This window comes from Primulina tabacum, chromosome 5 (genome assembly GCF_025594145.1).
Source record: "Primulina tabacum isolate GXHZ01 chromosome 5, ASM2559414v2, whole genome shotgun sequence".
Lineage (NCBI taxonomy): Eukaryota > Viridiplantae > Streptophyta > Magnoliopsida > Lamiales > Gesneriaceae > Primulina > Primulina tabacum.
This window is the reverse complement of record NC_134554.1, coordinates 16,450,630-16,469,892: the sequence shown is the minus strand read 5'-3', so window position 1 is coordinate 16,469,892 and position 19,263 is coordinate 16,450,630. Positions and strand designations below refer to the sequence as shown.

Sequence of the window (19,263 nt, the reverse complement as noted above, 5' to 3'; positions counted from 1 at the left end):
AGATCCGTCTCACAAAATACGACCTTTGAGACCGTCTCACACAAGTTTTTGCCTTATATTATATCTATATTTATATTTATATATTTTTACTTTATAAAGTGGCACTTGAATTATGAAATTACGGTTATATCTTTGTGGTTTTGTTTTATTTTGTTTTTTTTATCATTAATGATGATATTGATAGTCTTTTCCAATTATTTGCTAATGTTATTAGCATAATTTCGTTTGTTAAGTTTGTGTTGCAATGAATTTCACATGACTTGGTTTATTAATTATTCAAAATTTTCATCAAATTTGATATCATCTTTTAATACGTAGTTATGATTATATATTAAATTATTTTGATAATTTGATTTTGATTGTCTAAATTCAGATTTTATCATTATTCTTCTTGGTTTCCATTTTTTGTTCAATTTAAATTTTATTTTATTTGTTCTATATATATATATATATATATTATTGCGAGTTTACAGAAATATCCTCATATTTTTTAGTTACTTTTTGGATTTTATGTTATTTAATTCATTTTTTTAGCTTAGTAGGTCATAAATTTCTAGGAAATTGGAATTATTTTACTTGGGTTGGGCGTCTTTACGTGGAATCCCACCGCGGTCTCAGACATGGACCTCCTCGCAACAGCAAATGAATCGAGGCCGTTGGACTTCAGTTTCTATGCGTGCGGATATATATACAAATGTAATGACTCAAGAATCACGCATCAAGAAGACATCTCTCGTGAAAGTCGCCACACACAGCGCATATCACATGAGCGAAGGTAAAACACTCCCAGCCTCTATGTGTAATTTCCCCCAGTTCCTTTTTGCTTTCTTCATATATTCTTTGGACTTTAGTCAAAAGTAGGCAACCAATTCACTCCCTCTTAGGGAATGTGTCAGCTTTTACATTGGGAAAATTAAAAGGAAACAGAAAAATAATAATAATAAGACTTGGGTTAAAGAAATATTACTTCATGCTTGATTCTTATGGCAAAGATTGTCCGAAAACTCTGAGGCATACAATTGAAAATAAGCTCTCTATTTAGCTCAATTTGGTTGTTATTCACATGTTTTTATATATTTTCTTAACATTGTTTTTGGATTTTTCTATGTGGTGTTTCTCTGACTTAATTTTAGTCATTCGACAATATATATATGATGTTAGTTTTCGTAAAGATGTGAGGCACTTACATGGTCTAATGATATCGTTCATAGTTGAACATATACCAACACTTATTATTTTCCCTCTTGGTTACCTAGTTTGAACTAATTAAACTTTCAAGGCCTCATTTTCACGGGACAAAAGATAAGGATAACCACAATTATAGGACTGGAGTTTTGATTTCCGATCGAATTCAAAGTTTTGTTCTAATATGGAAGGTAGAACCAGAAATAAATATCTTTCAAAGTTTTAATGTGCTTCAAAGTTTTAATGATTATATCATAAAATATTATTAGTTTTTCAATTTATTTATTAAAAATAAATAAAAGTAGGGTCAAAGTTGATTTTCATGTGCTTTAAATAGGGATGGCAATGGTACGAGACGGGGATGGGTTCGCCATCCCCGTCCCCGAATTCCATCCCCACCCCCATACCCGCCCCGATCCCCGCTTTTTCTGGTTCAGAGAATCCCCAAAACCGAAACTTCGGGGATCAATTTCTCATCCCCGTTTCCATCCTCGTTTCAAAAATATTAATATGGCAAGACGATGTCAGATTCGAAAATTTCATCCCCACCCCCATACCCGCCCTGATCCCCGCTTTTTCGGATTTGGGGATTGGGATCAATTCCCCATCCCCGTCCCCGTCTCTATCTCTAATTCTCTATGTTAAGGAAATCCAAGTTAAGACTGTACATCCAGATGAAACTCCAATGTTAACTTTGAAAACACGATTTGAAGGATGATTTTAAAAATCTCCCATTGTCTTTGACATATTAAAATTACGTACTCGATATCTAAGAGATCACACACATACCTTGATTTAGTCAAATATCCATAAAGAATCAGGTTCTGGAGTGAGAACTTTTATTCTTAAGCTCAACAATAATGTCACAAAGAACTTCAACCTGTCTTTTGCTAAAAATGAAAAAGAAAACGGAGCTTCCCTAAACTTCTTCAACCTTGAGCTCTTCAGTACTATTTTTTGAAAAAAGAAAAGATTTTTCCAAAGAATTACAGGACTTGTCCATCAGTGTTTGGCTTCTTCTTCTTCACAAAACTTGGTGTAATGATCATGGCCCATTAGGTTGTTCACTTCATCGGCTTCGCTTATCTCGACCTTTATGATCCATCCTTTCTCATACGGGCTAGCATTTATCTTAATGCAGAATTCATGAACACAGTTGGTGAGAATAATAATGGGGACAAGCACGGCACTGAAGTTTGTGCCAATGGTAACATTTTATTTTCTAAAGAGAGCAACTCATCAAGTATAGATTGCTAGGCGTCAATCAGAATATAGCTACAATAAAGGTCTTGAGCAGCAGATTAGTCTTTATGGTTCTCTAACTTACCTACTATAAATCTCTTCACCATCGGTTATATTCTACACAATAAAACAATTTGATCAAACTATGAAAACAAACACTCAAAATTCTGCACCACAAAATCATATAACAAAAAGGAGTCTTTTAGCATTTTCACTCGACCTGAATAAGTAACCTTTAAGCATTGCCAAATTCATCTATTCAAACAGCTTTTGTGCCAAGAATTATAGCTGCCTAAACCTCTTTACAAGATAATTAGTGCAAATATATACACTGACGTGAAAAGAACGGGTGACACTGAATAGGAAGTGCCAAGTTAAATTTTGACTTGATAGCTGATAATTATTTGGATATAAATTATTCAAACCTGAGACGTTATAAAAATTGAGTGGTTGTATAGTTTTTGAGTCTGTAGATTGTATCACTGATTCTCAAAATAACATCACTGCGCGCAATAAACGTCAGCAAAGGTACGTACTAAAATACTAGAAAGAAAGACAATAAAAAACACAACATATCAATCGCATTGTTATGTTGTTCATGGTACACTCTGATCAGGTAACTCTGCTGCAGTATCAATTATGATTCACTAGAGCCATAGCAACCAAATGCATAAATCAGTTATTTTGGCATGTTGGGGATTTCAAAGCAAACTCAAACAAGCACGCAATAATGTAACACAATAAGATCAGCACTAACTCCACATGGGCATCTTGCTTCCTAGCCCTTCCTCTTTTGTTAATATTATTTTTGCTGTTATTTTATTTTTTTCAGGACTTTTTCTTCCGATGAATTTTTTTCTTCTGTCCCATTCTCATTCATTCTTCCATTTCACAAGCTGAAGTATTGGAAAAACTACCGGTGGAAACAAAATGACAAAGAAAGAAATTACTGAAGAAAGGGTTGCGACCACCATTTGCGAATTGGTGAAAACACCGAAGGACAGATTCAAAATTTGATAGCAGAAGCACTCACCAGACCAGGAGAAACATTGAGTTCTGTGTTGACTTCAACCACTTTCCCTGAAATAGGAGAGTTGATGTCGCTAGTTGCTTTGACGCTTTCAACTGCACCAAAACTAGCACCTTGCTTCACTTCAACACCCTTATCAGGTAGTTCGACATATACAACATCACCCAAGTGTTCTTGGGCATGATCAGTAATGCCTACGGTAGCAGAATTGCCTTCCACTTTCACCCATTCATGAGAATCGGCATACTTTAGATCCTTGATGACTGCAGAGGTCAAACGAGAGATCTTGATGATAGATATCATGTGAACAAAACCTTGTCGAATTTCATGAACATGATAGTTCAAATAAGATATATTCAGATCAAGGCAAGTTAATATCTTTCCAATATTAGCTACCATGAATGAACAAAACATGTTTGTAAACCAATTCTACCATACTTAGTTACTTGAGTTTGAAAGTTCATATAGTTTTACTTAGTAGAAACTAGTATTTGCCACTAAACCAAAAATAGGAGCTCAAGTGTCACGTTACATTGTTTCAATCGACGTAACATGTAACCAACAACAAAGGACTACATTGGAAATTGTTGTTACTCCTGAACAACCAACTTTAATTATTGTGACTAATGTCAAGTCAAGCCGGTGCTTTTATACGCTTTGCAGATTGAGGCTATTTGGAAAAAAGCTAACATACACGCATTGAGCTAAACAAATCTCAAATATAGAATATGGAAGATTCCGAAGAAGACGAAGCAATATCGAATACTTCCACATCAGAACAATCTGTGTTCGTTTTAACATTTGGAATGGGCCAACTAATACTCGGTTTTAACATTCAAACACATCAAAACTGATCACAAATGTGATAGTAGTGTAATAAATGTCTCAAATATTCGAAGGATGAGTTGGTAACAGCAAATTGCTAACTTTTCGTCACGTAAAAGACAGATCACTTTTAAAACACATTGGCATGCTAAACAAACTGATAAAATTCCACAGCAATTATTTATCGTTCTCAAGAACGTAAACATAATTTCGTAAGTAGTCCAAAAATGCACAAAGAATAAGATAATACACACACAAAGAAATGCATGCATAATTAAAACAAAACCATCCATGAACTCCTGTCAGACAGATCAGATCTTCAAAACCAAGAATCACAGATCAAATAAGTCATGAATAAGATTCATACTACCGAAAAGAAAGATCCAGAAATCCGCAAATAAGAACCAAATATGGATAAACGTACCGGTGGCAAAACATCTGTTGGAAACAGAGATCCTAAGGTACGAAGCAGCTCTCGTCGCCCACAACTTAGAGGCCATGTTTGAACAGAGCCCGCCGTTTGTGTTTGGTTTCGTCAGTGTAGGGGAAAAGTTTGGTAAGCGGTGATCGATCGAAAAAGGACAGGGTTGGTGGGGCAATAACTTATTTGGTTAATTGGTAAAAAATCTATCGGTCCATGTCCATGCTGTTCTATTAAATTTGACATCAGAATATTTAATTTTGATGTCATGGTCTATTTTAATAATTATATATATTAATAAAATATTAAAATTTTAATATAAGTTATGTGTAGTTCAGTGGATAAAGTTATTATTTTTTAAAAATTAGGTTATAGGTTTCAATTCTTATTGAGATCATTTTTTTTATTCTTCTATTTTTCTACTTATTTTTTAATTTATATATCTAAATTACAGTGTAATCTCTCACTATTTCTTATAATTATATTTTGATCCTCATTTAGATATAAACCAATTAAATTATAAAAAATATTATAAAAGCACGCACCGCGTGCGTCGGTGCACTAGTTTTGATTAAGATTTAGTATTCATGAGTTTTTTTTCTGCGGTCCTTGACACCAACTTATGTTTATTTTAGCTCCCTAAAAATAGTCATTTTACTATTTTAGTCTTAAATATTTGACAATTTTTTATCTACTCAATTTTTAACTTAATATACGAATCATTTCTTATGTGTTTTTTTTTACTAATAATCCAACTAAAGTTAATAGTAAAAGAATTTGTTTAATGATATTGAATGCTGAAAATTTTGTGTTTTATCTTGATGATTGTTGGAAAAATATATTTAGAAAATGTAAGTATGTAGTTGATTGAATGGTATCAGTGTAATATGATCACTTAAATGTTTCGACATTTATATGTTAGTATAATTAATGTGATATTTAGGTAACATTAACATGATACTTGGTATTAATAACATGTTATTTTATATAATTCATTTTGAATTAATATAATAAATTTTTTTTAGCAATGATGATATTATTTATTTGATATTTGGTATCGATGATATGTTACTTGGTATAGTTAAAATATTTTGGCTCGTAATTATAACACAATAGAGCTTTTTTATATAATGGAATAAGGGTATTTACGAGACCAAATCAAATACCTATTGACTCGATTTAGGTATCTCTGAGGCGAAATCAAGTATCCATGGACTCGAATTATGCACTTTAGGTATCAATTTAGGTATCGTATTTTGAATTGCCGATACCATCAACAAAAGCCACTCAATATCAACAGTATAATATATTTTTTACATCCCCAAATAATGAAATAATGATATTTACGATGTCAAATCAAGTACTTATTGACTAATTATGTACTTCTGAGGCCAAATCAAGTACCCGTTGACTCGAATTAAGTATTCTAAGTATCAATTTAGATATCTTATTTTAAATTCATGAAGATACCAACAAAAGCCACTCAACATCAACTCCGTTATATATTTTTTTACATCCCCAAATAATAGAATAAAGGTATTTACGGGGCAAAATCAAGTATCTATTGTCTCGAATTATATATTTATGAGGCCAAATCTAGTACCCACTTACTCAAATTAAGTACTTTAGTACTAATTTATGCATCATATTTTGACTTTACGGATGCCACCAACAAAGACACCCAATATTAACTTCGTAATATATTTTTTACATAGCCAAATAATGAAATATGATATTAACGATGCCAAATCAATTATCTATTAAAACGAATTAGGTAATTTTGAGGTCAAATTGAGTACCCGCTAACTCAATTTAGGTACTTTAACTACCAATTTAAATATATATATATATTTTTTCAAATCCTCAAATAATAGAATAAACATATTTAAAAGACCAAATAAAATATCTATTGACTCGAACTAGGTAATTTAAGTATCAATTTAGGTATAATATTTTGGGTTCACGTACGTCACCAACACAAATCACTCAATAACAAGTATGATATCAAATTACGTATTCATTTTTTATTTTTTGAATACTAAGTAGTATTGTGAATGAATATTAATGATTATTGTACATGAATAGTCCTTAGTATAATGAACCACCAATAGATATTGTGGATGAATACTAATAAGGATGATATCAAAAAGTATTCACATGTTATTTATTGAGTACCAACAAATATTATGAATTAATATTAATGGGTATTATAAATGAACACTATAAGTATAGTGACATAATATTGATAAATATAATGAATGATTACCAACAAGTATTATTGATGAATACTACTAAGGATGATATCAAATTAAGTATTCTGTTATTATTTAATGAATACCAATAAATATTTTGAATGAATATCAATGATTATTATAAATGAATAGTCATAAATATAATGAAAGAATATTGGTAAAAAAAACTAATATTTAAGGGACAACATCAAGTATCACTTGACCAAAATTAGGTACTTTCTTTACCAATTTAGGTATCATAATGTCATTTTATGAATTCTAAATAAGTCATTCAAGATTATATTCCAAATTTATTTTTTGACAATACAAATATTTTTTTTTTGGTATTTATGATATCACATCAAGTATCTCATGACAAAAATTAGGTATTTTTATACCTATATATAAATATATCATATTGTTATTTCATGAACGCCAAGTAAATCATTCAAGATTAAATTCAAAGTGTATTTTTGAAAGTAAAAATAAACAAATTTTGGTATTTAAGAGGCTACGTCAAGTATCTCATGAAAAAAATTGTGTATTTTTTATATCAACAGTATTGTGAATAATACTAATAAGTATGATAGCAAATTAGATATATTTTTGGTGTTTTATGAATATCAATAAATATTTTGGATGAATATTAACAAGATAGTGATTGCAAACACTACTTAAATATTATGGATGAATACTAATAAGGTACTGATTGCAAATACTACATAATGCATTTTTCAAAAAAATACCAACAATGATTGAATTTATGGTGATCGCCCGAGATCCAGTACTTTCTTACATATTCGGAGTATTAAAAGAGTCAAATCAAATATCTGGATCCCCAAAATAGGTATTTTGTAAGTCAAAATAAGTGATTACTCTTATTTCACGATGAGTGATGAACTATGTTTTTTTAAAAATTAAATTATATGAATAAGTATCCTAATGTATTTTCAATGAAAAGATCAATAATTACTGAATTTCTGGTGATCGCTCGAAAATCCAGTATTTTTTTAGACACCTGGAGTATACAAATAGTTAAATCAAGTATTTGAAACCCTATAATAGGTACATTATATCTCAAAATAAATACTTTAATTCCATTATGAGTGATGAACTATATTTTTTTTAATAAAATTATATGACATGAAAAAGTCATCCTAATATTTTTTTCATGAAAAGTCCAACAATGATTGAATTTATGGTGATCGTTCGAAGATCGATTATTTTCTTAAATATTTGGATATTCGAATAGCCAAATCAATATTGAAACCCCAAAATATGTACTTTTTATGTCAAAGACTCAAAATATGTACTTTTTTCTTATTCCATGACAAGGAATAAACTATGTTTTTTTTTTAAATAAATGAACTAAATAAAATATCTTAATGCATTTTCAATGAAAAACCAACAATGATTGAATTTATGATAATCCTCGAAGATCCATTATTTTTTACTCATCTGGAGTATTCAAATATCCAAATCAAGTATCTGAAACTCCAAAATAAGTATTTTGTGAGTCAAAAAAAATTTTACTCTTATTCCATTGTAAATAACAAAAAAGGCAAAAATGTAAACTGGAATTTGTGGGGAGTTAAAAACTAAAATTATGGCATTGTCATGTACTGATTTATAAAAAAAATTATAACTAGGTACTGAATCTTAATTTAAAGATGAGAAAAAGTATTTTACTCAAATTTATTCGTTCTTATTTATGTATTATTTAATTTTTATTATAATTTTGCAAATTATTTAGTTTTTCTTTAATTTTTTTTAACACAAACCCACGGGCTAAACGATTACTTTGGTTGTACATTGGGTAAACATCGAATTTAATATAGTAATCTGCAAATCATGTTGACACAATAAATTATGCTAGATAAAGCTCTTTGCTCATGATTATTTAGTTTCGAACTTGAAGTGAATACGATTAATCAGTAATTTAATATATAAAGGTAGGGATGTTCTGGTAACAAAACATATAATTTTAAGTTTTATATAAAAAAAATTGTAGATAGGTTTTTTTAAGATAAAATACGGACTGATAAAAAAAATTCAATATGAAAGTGTATAAATCATCGTAAAAGGCCCCGAAACATTGGACATGGACTGATTCACCAGCTCATAACTGAATCAACTTGAAAATCAGCCCCCAACAATGGGTTTTTAGTAGTTGAATTAAGTTGCATATCAAAGGAGATCGGGCTTCTAGTCCAGTCGGTCTCACCCGATACCACCGCACCTCCATCAAAGAAGTGCAGGAACAATGGACGTGTATCGATCGACTTGAGTATGTTGCTGGATTTGTTATGCCTAATGGGATCCAAAGTTTCAAACTAGTGGATAGAAATTGTTTCAAGTTATTGGAGCGATGAGACTTGAGTAATCAAATATTACTTAAGAAAGCAGAATCAACAATTCGACTAAAAATAAAAGAAAAGACCAACAACATAATCCCACGTTGTATTTACTCGGGTCTATAAAGAGATAGGAATATCAAGAAGTAAAGATTATGCAAGCACAAGTCACTCGAATGCCCATGCGTTTTCCCTGCGAACTTCTTCTTCCTCCTCAGGGGTGTAGTCGTTTTTTATGTTGAATTGCTTGCGGATTTGCTCCGGGGTCTTCCCTTTGATCATGTCGGCAACAGTTTGGCATGTGAGATCAAGCAAGCCCTTGATGTTCAAGTAGTTCGCAGCCTGAAAATAAATAAAGATGATTGAAATAAGTACCAAAACATTCTGGCAATACCAACTTCAGGAGCAACACAACATGCCTACTCAATGAATCGAGAACAACGTACGTCGCAAAAACTTTCCATGTGAGAAGAAAAAACATTGATTCTTCAAATAGAAGTGATGGTTCGAATTTGCAAGGATCAATCTCTTCCATACTACTAATTTTCTACAACTTTCAAGGTCTTGTGAAGGAGTAATCCATATTATATATAAAGATCGACACACCAATTAGTTTTCACGAAATCCACTTTAAAAAATTCATATATTATCTCTAAAAATTACATATTTAATATATTTACATTATCTTTATCCAAATAAATCCATGTTAAAGATACAATCACAATGGTAAATTAAGAAAAATAGTTGGATGACAAAAGATGAACATAAACGTAAATTTTTTTTTAAAAAAAAAAAAACAAGGGGGAAGGTTTGAAAACAGCAGAATTGTATAATCAATCACAGAGAGAGAGGGAGATTGGAATTACCAATATGAGATCAAACAGCGTGTCCTGATCAACACGCACAAATTCGGTATCGAACTGGTTCAGTTCACTATCGGCCATCATACCGAGGACATCAGCGTCGGCCTTGGGAGCGGGAGCAGTTTGCGCGTGGCGCCTGCAGTACTCGATCACCTTGGCCAATATATTGGAGGCGACGTTGGGCAGGGGGATGACGGAATCAGCACAGTCATCTTCGATCATATGTCTTATGGTTTGCGATTCCATGGCCACCAACTCCTCCACCTCGAACATATCCCCCTCGGAACTCTTCATCTTGATCATCTTCTTGGAAGACATGATTTTTTTGGAATTTCTAACTGTTTAATCCCAACAGAAAGATTAATAAATTGGAGCTTTTGTGCATGTGTTGTCATATTTATAGAAAAATCATTAGGATACGCGGAACGGAACATTAGGAATTTTTTTTTTTTAAAAAAAAACCATTCAAAATATTTTATAATTATAAAATTAAAATTGAAATTGTTGATTTTATTAATTTTTTTTATATTATATTAGATAAGGAAACATTCTCTAATAAAATATCTATACCGTATTAAATATGGCTGCGAGAACTTTTCTATTTTTGCACGAACTTGCTTGCTTACCAAGATATCGTTTGAAAAGTATTTTTATATAATCTTTAGAGATATATTTCCTTTTGGATTGTAATCTTTTAATTATGAAATCATAAATAATCAAACTCTTATGTATTTATGTGGAAACCTGCTGCCTTATTCTCCGATGCATATTTGGTGAACCTCGGACTAATGTACGTTTTACATGTACATAATGGATTATAATTTTAAAAATATATTTCTTATCATAAAATATAGATAGAATTTGAAAAATAAACTCGTCGTTGAAGTGAATATCGTAGGGGGATGTACTCAATGTAGGTGATTTATTAACTTTTAATGACTTTTGTAGATTTTAAAAGTCTAGATGTATTCAATTACGACTTTTACATACTCTATTGAAGTCTAGTGGTATTCAAAATAGACTTTCATAGAGTTTTAAAAAGTCAAGTGGTATTCAACATTGACTTTTAAAAACTCTATAAAAGTCTAGAGGTATTGGTTTAAAGAAATTATTGGTTATGTGTGTCAATTAATTATTGGTTTAAAGACATTAATAAAAAGTAATATGTTATAATTAAGTACAAAATTTATAAAATTATATAAAAAAAAATTCACAAAAGTCTATAAAAATATTGCAAAAAAATCTACATGAATCTAGATAAATCTGTTTATAAATATGTGAGATTCTGTAAAAGTCAATAAAAATCTATCAAATCTATAAAAGTTTATCATTTAAAAAAATCATCGAAACTCTGAATTAAATACACCTCAGTTAGTCCTTGATCCTTAATTTTGATTTATCTTTCCAACCTCAAATCTTTTTAAAATATTTCTTATCTTCAAGTTTTGACATTATTGTCTACAATATAATTACATAACAAATAGTCTATATTAGTTTGACGGATCGATCAGATCCATATCTAAAATAATAATTATTTTTCGTTCCTCTCGTAAAATTCACCCGTAAAACAGTGTCACCAAAGTTTTTAGTACGGTAAAAAAACTTGGAGTTTCCTCCATGTTTATGTGCTTTGCATAAGATACATAGTATTCTTGCAGGCTGCATATCATTTGTTTAGAGCTTCGAAATCCGTAAACCTGCGACCAGTTAACGAAACCACGATTAGGGGAAGAAAGAACATCAAGAATTATATTGTGCTTGAACGGCAGATATTTACCTAAAGCTTTTGAATTGACAATGCTCGGGCATGCAGCAGGCGGAGGTGATTTCTCGTCAAGAAACGCCTCCACGCTGTTGGGATTAGACCAAACTGGATATCCTTTTATTTTTCCCTGTAATGCAAACCATGAAAAGGTTGCCAAATAAAATTGTAGGCCTTAATAATGGCTATGTAATTTTATTTAGGTATGGGGTACCAGAACGTTTAGAGCAGCCAGTGTAGCCATTCCCTCGCGCGTCCACTGCGTCGTAAGAGTAGAAATTTAAGTATTCAACGTGATTTTTAAATGGTTTCAGGAGGTGAAAAAAAGCACAGATAATGTTACTTTGGAAGCAGAGGCTATGTGAGGAACAATAACTGCATTCTTCATGTCTGCTAGCCCAGGTTTCATGTATGGCTCATCCTATCGATCATTTTTTCGTAGATTAGTCGTTTTAGTACAGTGCTTTAAGGTCTCGGAAGATGGAGGAATAAATATTCAATCACCTCAAACACATCAAGACCAACTCGAAACATAGGATTTGCTTTCAGATGCTCGACCAGAGCTACCTCATCTATAACAGGCCCCCTGCTGCAGTTTATTAATATCGCTTCCTACATTGGGATTTGCATGAGTAGAGGAAGCTATATATAGAAATTGTGGCGAATGAAAAGGCAATCAAATTTCATGTAAAGTGTGTCGTGCCCCAAGAAACTTCTATGTTCACCACAGGCTATGGTATTTTATCAGTTCAAAACATATATTACATTACCTTCTTCATCTTTGAAAGTCTTTCTTTATTGACTAAATGGTAAGTTGTTTTATCAAGGATCGGATGCAGGCTTATCTGCAAAATATTGAATCATAGAAAATGAACAATCAAAGGCCCAGTGATAAGTTGCACAGGAATCAAAGTTTTACCAGGAGGAAGCTTACCAAATCAGCCTCTCGAAGAACCTCATCCATCGAAGTGGCCCTTCTCCAAGTTACAGGCTCTTCACCATTGGCTTTCAAGAACTGCCCATAAGCTGCAGTTTCAAGGTAAATAAATATCTGATAATGAATAGGACTATAACTGCATCAGTAGTATTGATGAGCGCGTGCCTGTGATGAACTTTTCAAGACGAGTGGCTTGGTAGAGGTCATAGTAAATCAAGTTCATTTTAAACCCTTCAACCTATCACAGATCATCAGTTTGAAGCAGTACCCATAGCATTTCAGATTTGTTATATGACCTACAAGAGTTATATATAATTACCATCATTCTAGCATAAGCAGATCCAATGCGACCAGCTCCAATAACTCCAACTGTCTGTCCTTTGAGTAAATTTCCTACAAATCTTTAACCAAAAATGGCCAAATTATGTTGCTGCATTGGCCAAGAAGCATTAAAAGTTGATTAAATATCATACAGATGAGGAAGCCATCCATCGTATAATCCTGCCCTCATGAACTCATCTGCTTCAACAATTCTTCTTGCAGCAGCTAATGAAAGTGAAGCAGCTAACTCAGCAGTAGTCTCTGTCAGTACTCCCTAAGCAACACGGCCACCGTTAAAATCAAGAATATTTTGAATACCCATCTGTATTTTCTCACGGAAGAACAAATTTTCAATCATGCCGAATGAAATGCTTACACTAATATCCAGTCAACAAGCATTTCACACACAGGAAGTCACACATTCAAAACAATTGTTCTTCCACGTTTATATCTCTATATGAAGTCAAGGTATACACAAACAACCAAAAGTAAATAAACTTACAGGTGTATTTCCAACAGCAACACCATATTTAGTAGCAGAATTCACATCAACATTGTTGTACCCCACAGCCATGTTGCTAAATGCTTTTCCTCCTGCTCTGCTCAATGCAGAAAATAGTGTCTCCGCCCAGTCCTCGGTTAACTGCAGAAAAAAAAAACACTCATAAAAATGGACTAAATCAAACACAACCATGGGAAAACATGAAAGTTTTGGCTCCCAAAATCCGTTAACTCATACAGAGCAAAGAAAAGGCTACATGTGTGTATCAACCTGCCCAATGACTCCATCACATTTGTCACCGATCAAAGCAAGGATGTCTTCAACAGACAATATAGTTTTCTTCTCTGTGCATATCTGTGTCACATAGAGTTCAGAAAATACAAGAATCAAAGCAAAAATCAATACGAAAGGTTCCGGAAAAACAAAGTCCGAATAAATGGTTATGGTTCTCAGCAAAGAAAATTACTTCAAGCCGACAATCTTGTTCTATCAAGAGATTGATCCATCGGGTTCCTGGCATGGGTTTGGTGCTGATAACTCTGTATTTTCCATTCGGATTGTGGACTTCAATTTGCAGAGGCTTTGCCATTTGTTTGAAGATAAATTTCACACTAGAGTGTGTGCTTGTAGTGTTCAATGTTTATCAGTTATCTCATTTGTGTATCATTGGAGGTGGCAAATTTTTAAACAATTCTTGATTTGCTGAACACTAGATTATTGTTGAATTGCGAAGAGTATTTGGACCTCTCGTTTGGCAATAGATAATACAACCATCGGGTGGCCGTAGAGGAATGGGGAGCTATCTTCTTGTTAAATGACAAATTTAGCACTCAGAGTTCTTAAAACAGAACTTGCATATTAACTCATGCATACATGTACATGTACATTTCTGCACAGTGATTTTTCAAATTTTTGAAGACATTTTTGTCGGGGATTTGATAAAATAAATCTATAAATCATGTGATTAAATTCATATATCACAACACGTCAGGAATTCATTTCGAATTATCAGAAAATATAAATAACAGTAAACACGTACCAGAATCCATCGATTGATCTAGCGTCGGAATTATGAATCTTCCAAGACAACAAGAAATCGATCACATTATCCTTGTCTTTGATGGGAGAAGTAGAAAGATCTAGAATATGTGTCATATACATTATGTGTTATTCTCTGTGACTTGGGTACCATAACTTTATATAATCTTAGCACTCTTCAACCCATTATAGAAGACCTGATTGGGTTGAATTTCTACACATAAGATGGATCATACCAATTTATTTAATACTTTAGAAATACATAATTAATTAGATCACTTTATTGGGTTTATTATTATATAGTTTGTTCATGTACAATTAACTAAATTACGTGAGCCCACGAAATAATTTCAATAATTTTGCTCACGACGGGATGTCTAAGAGATTCCCCATCAGGCCCAAGCAGATGCGGCCTAAAAAAAATTTATTGTTGGTTTTAGGTCAAAGAAATTTAATTTAAAATTTTAAAATGTAGAAGCCCGAAATAATTTTAGTCACCTTCTAACTGAAAATATAAAATAAAAAAAGGGAAAATTACTAATAATTATATATCATAATTTATAAAAGTGAATAAATCGGTTGAATTAGTGGGTTTCTATCGGCCAATTAGATTTTGTGAGATCATCGGCCAATTTGCTCATGTTTCCTGCCATTTTTTTATTTTTTATTTTATCACAATTGCAATTGTGAGAAAAGCCATGAATTGAGGGATAAAGTAACATAAATTATTTTTTACCATATATAAATTCGTCTTTCATTACTGAAAAATCCACACGAAGAAAAAATCTAAGAACCTCGGATGTTATTCGAACAACTCTTTGTCCAAATGTCTGTCTAAATCGAAGAACATTTTGGAGCATAAATTGTAAGTGGACTTATACTTTAAAGTATATGTACGTATTTGAAAATACGATCAACATGATATATTCATTCAATTTGATACATGATTTATTTGTTTTGTTTCATTTCAACACAATCGTTATAATTAAAAGCATGTTTGAAATTATTTGAAGACGCTATTAAGATTTACATTTTGAAATGATAAAAGAATTTTCGACCATTGATATTTGGTTTGTTATGACCCTTATCGGGTAATATATAATAATTGATAAAATGGCATCGCCCACTAAAAGATTAAAAATTAGTAACTGATAGTAAACCATAGATAATAATATAACTTTATTCAGTGTCATCATTTTGTTCATATTTGATTTTGACATGTTATTTTTCGACTCCTATAAATATATGCATTTTGCTATTTATTACGATCGATTGACCGTCATTTAGTGAGTATTTATCAAAATACTCACCCATTACTCTCCATCTCTAGATAATACCGAAGATAAACTTGACGACAAGGAACAAAAGATATTTTAGGGATGATGATAAATATCGAAGTTCTATTTTAATATACTTGATTAGATTGTAATTCAGTTTCGCTCTTTTTGTATTTGGTTTAGTATCATTGTAAAAAAAATGTCTATTATTATTTTTTTATGAAAAATACTATTTTGGTTGTACACTGAGGCTTGTTGTTTTATAATTGTGTGATTGTGAAACAACGTCGTATATCGACTCACCTCAGTCTTGAGACGTGACATTTTAGTAGTATCAGAGCCCGCCAGTTTCATAATTTGGTTGGCATAGCATCATTTACATAATTTGGTTGGAGAAAATTTAAAAGAAGTAAATAAGAAATTTTTGTGTTAAATATAGAATATGTGGCGCCTCCGCGCTCAAAACAACGTTCCGAACAGTTGATAGAGTACCCCGCACTATCCTTAGGCACAATCGATCTCCAGAAATAAAATTTTATCGTGCCGGACAGTAGGTTCCGTGCACACGCCCTTAATTTCCCCTCCCCCGCGCTTTGGCTTCTGCCAATTTTTCATACATCTTGTAAAATCCATAACTTTTATGTAGGAAACTCGGATTCGATTTTGAAAAATGTTCCGGAAACCTCTTGTCGTAAGCTTTTCCATATATATCAAAATTTTCGAACTGTACATTTTTTTAAAATTTCTCGTAAGTATCGTTTGACCTATGACTTTGCTAAAATTATCTTTTCGATTATTGTTATCATCATCTTGAGATATTTTGAGCATTTTTTTTTATCATTTCAGGAAATGACTCTCTTTCCAACCTCGTGCTCGTGCTTAAGCCGCAATCCGTATGAAGGAATTCGCCCTCAAAAATCAAGACAAATTGATCAAACGCTCGAGGTCTAGGCTAGTCGAAGGTCCATGTTAGAAAGAGATGATGGTCGCAGCCAAGGCCGAAGTATAAGAGCGACTGAATAAGATTTTTCATCATTGGACGAGATGACATTGACATTGGTTCTCATCAAGAGAAGGAACTTCATGGCGATATCGATCACTACATCGCTTAATTGAACGAAGCAAGCCAGCGGCATGAAAAGAACATAAAGATGTTAGAAGCTATTCAGGGTGACATGATAAAAACTCTCTGAGGTAAAATGTCACTTGACCAAAAGAACCGACAACCTTCTGATTGAGAGGCAACTGACTTTGACAAAGAATGGGCAGTACCGCTAGAAAGTTGAGGCTCAAATCCATGGACTGCAGAACATTAATGAGGTACTCAACAAGCAGAATGCTGCTATGCAAGACCACATCGAGCACCTGCAAATTGTGATTGCTATCAATGGAGAAGAAGATCCTAAGGAAGAACCTGAAGTACAATCTATGGAAGATGAAGCAGTTGAAGAAGGAGTAATTTTAGGGTATGTTTGGTATGAGTGATAAGCAAATGATAGATTGTTAAACTCATGTTTGTCTCATTTTTTATTGGTCCAATTAATCAATAAGATATGATAAAAAAAAAACCTATTTGGGTTAAAAGACATCCTCATTGTTTTGAGAGGATTAATAATCTAATTCCTAAAATATAAAGTAAATTGTCATTTTACCCACGATTGATGGTTTATATTTTTTTTATTTGCACACACATCACATAAATAATTTCATGATGAAACTAAATAAAATTTAAAAAATAGAGAAAAAAATAATTAGAAATCCACGTATCATCCTCTGCGGTTAAAAAAATAGAGAAAAAAAGGAGATAAAATGCAAAATCATATTAATTTTTATTAAAAATTAAATTATCAGATAAATACATAATCTATAATTTAAAATTTTATAAAATATTTATTTATTAATAGCTGAACACATGATTTTGAAAATATTGCTACAAATAGTATTTTATATACCAAATTGTCATCAATGTTAATTTATGGTATTTTTGTCTCAACAACAAAAAATGTAAAATTTACACCAAACATAGCCTTAGATGACTAGATATCCAGTATCATAGTGTTAGTAATAAGGATTAACTATTCAATTGTTTTTATGTTAGTCAACAATTGATCATGCATTGGTCGATATATATTTTTTCCTTTTTTGTTTTTTTGTTAGTTTTTATAATCCCAAAGATTTGTTAAATAATTAAAAATTGTTGTAATTAATTTAAGTTTATCTAAATAATTATTTATATAATTTATTTTCAACAAACACTTACAAATGAGAAATCGCTAGATATAAGAACATTGAGTAATCTCTTGTGAGACGGTCTCACAAATCTTTATCTGTGAGATGGGTCAACCCTATCGATATTCACAATAAAAAATAATCTTCTTAGCATATAAAGTAATATTTTTTATTGTTGACCCAAATAAAATATATGTCTCACAAAATACGACATGAGATCGTCTCAGACAAGCTTTTGCCAAGAACATTACATGAGTTTTACGTAAAAACGATAATTATGTAAACTGCAAATTTACATGATAAAAAAAAACAAACAAAAAAAAACTAAGGCAAAAACATAAAATAAAATAATACATCGATTTTTTAACAATCAGGCAAGTCCTTCAGATGCTCCTACATCTTCACTCTTTTACGTCCTATTTCTTGTCTTCTTTGTAAAATTCTTGACTGCTCCTTTCGAAAATGCTCGCGCAAACGAGATCTTGAATAGAGCTCAAATCTATCAACAAGATTTGGGTTTCCTGTTCAAATATAGCCGATTCAAATTTTTGTCGGTTTTGCTGAAATCGTAGCATTTCAAGCGGATGGTTTTGTTCCAATTATCGTGCCAATTTAAGCCGATGGTTTTGTTCTCGAATGATAAGCATTTGCCTGTTGAGAACTTCTTTCTCCTCCTCGTGGGCTTCATCTCGTGTTTTACAGTTTCATATTTCTTCTTTTTAATTTAGATTTCTTGGACCCTCCAAGAAATCTCATTTAGAGCAAAATAATATAATACATGTTTTTAATTATGTGAGAATTCGTATTCCAAATGGTCAACTTTTAGGCAGACTATTCAAGATTTGTGGATCCCAAACTATTTCCCAAAAAGAGAGGTTTTTTTAAAAAAATTAATTGAATAAGAAGTTGGAGTTCTACAATCACAAGATTTGTGATTGTAACATCCCAACGTGTGCAGAAAAACCTTGTGCGCTGTAGATCAACATGCATAAGAAAATGTTCAATTATTAGATGAAGTTAAAGTTTATATTGATGTCAACATCGAT

At 31.8% G+C, this 19,263-nt stretch overlaps 3 protein-coding genes across 3 annotated transcripts; all 3 read right to left on the bottom strand.

Annotated features, from left to right (window-relative positions):
* Positions 1–1,955: 1,955 nt before the first annotated feature.
* Positions 1,956–4,897, bottom strand: LOC142547102 (glycine cleavage system H protein 2, mitochondrial-like). The gene is made up of 3 exons (XM_075655184.1): positions 4,707–4,897; positions 3,461–3,720; positions 1,956–2,316 (listed from the first exon to the last, which is right to left on the bottom strand). Exons 1-3 carry the CDS (start codon positions 4,780–4,782, stop codon positions 2,188–2,190), a joined length of 465 nt encoding a protein of 154 aa, XP_075511299.1. The 5' UTR covers positions 4,783–4,897; the 3' UTR covers positions 1,956–2,187.
* A 4,395-nt stretch (positions 4,898–9,292) lies between these two features.
* Positions 9,293–10,535, bottom strand: LOC142544877 (SKP1-like protein 1A). Its single transcript, XM_075651904.1, has 2 exons — positions 10,155–10,535; positions 9,293–9,630 (listed from the first exon to the last, which is right to left on the bottom strand). The coding sequence occupies exons 1-2, from the start codon at positions 10,467–10,469 to the stop codon at positions 9,457–9,459; spliced, it is 489 nt and encodes a 162-aa protein (XP_075508019.1). The 5' UTR covers positions 10,470–10,535; the 3' UTR covers positions 9,293–9,456.
* Positions 10,536–11,714: 1,179 nt separating this feature from the next.
* Positions 11,715–14,452, bottom strand: LOC142547101 (glycerate dehydrogenase). Its single transcript, XM_075655183.1, has 13 exons — positions 14,140–14,452; positions 13,944–14,027; positions 13,674–13,814; positions 13,324–13,445; positions 13,170–13,251; positions 13,016–13,088; positions 12,848–12,939; positions 12,684–12,758; positions 12,418–12,525; positions 12,257–12,334; positions 12,128–12,172; positions 11,929–12,043; positions 11,715–11,848 (listed from the first exon to the last, which is right to left on the bottom strand). Exons 1-13 carry the CDS (start codon positions 14,260–14,262, stop codon positions 11,826–11,828), a joined length of 1,161 nt encoding a protein of 386 aa, XP_075511298.1. The 5' UTR covers positions 14,263–14,452; the 3' UTR covers positions 11,715–11,825.
* Between the last annotated feature and the right edge of the window lie 4,811 nt (positions 14,453–19,263).

Coding starts and splice junctions, on each gene's coding strand:
- LOC142547102 (XM_075655184.1), bottom strand. CDS start 4,782: ATGGCCTCTAAGTTGTGGGCGACGAGAGCTGCTTCGTACCTTAGGATC. Junction 3,721..4,706: donor CAACAGATGTTTTGCCACCG/GTACGTTTATCC, acceptor TGACCTCTGCAG/TCATCAAGGATCTAAAGTAT. Junction 2,317..3,460: donor TCAATGTTTCTCCTGGTCTG/GTGAGTGCTTCT, acceptor TTCTGCATTAAG/ATAAATGCTAGCCCGTATGA.
- LOC142544877 (XM_075651904.1), bottom strand. CDS start 10,469: ATGTCTTCCAAGAAGATGATCAAGATGAAGAGTTCCGAGGGGGATATG. Junction 9,631..10,154: donor CGCTGTTTGATCTCATATTG/GTAATTCCAATC, acceptor ATTTATTTTCAG/GCTGCGAACTACTTGAACAT.
- LOC142547101 (XM_075655183.1), bottom strand. CDS start 14,262: ATGGCAAAGCCTCTGCAAATTGAAGTCCACAATCCGAATGGAAAATAC. Junction 13,252..13,323: donor GATGGATGGCTTCCTCATCT/GTATGATATTTA, acceptor TTTTGGTTAAAG/ATTTGTAGGAAATTTACTCA. Junction 11,849..11,928: donor TGTCAATTCAAAAGCTTTAG/GTAAATATCTGC, acceptor AACTGGTCGCAG/GTTTACGGATTTCGAAGCTC.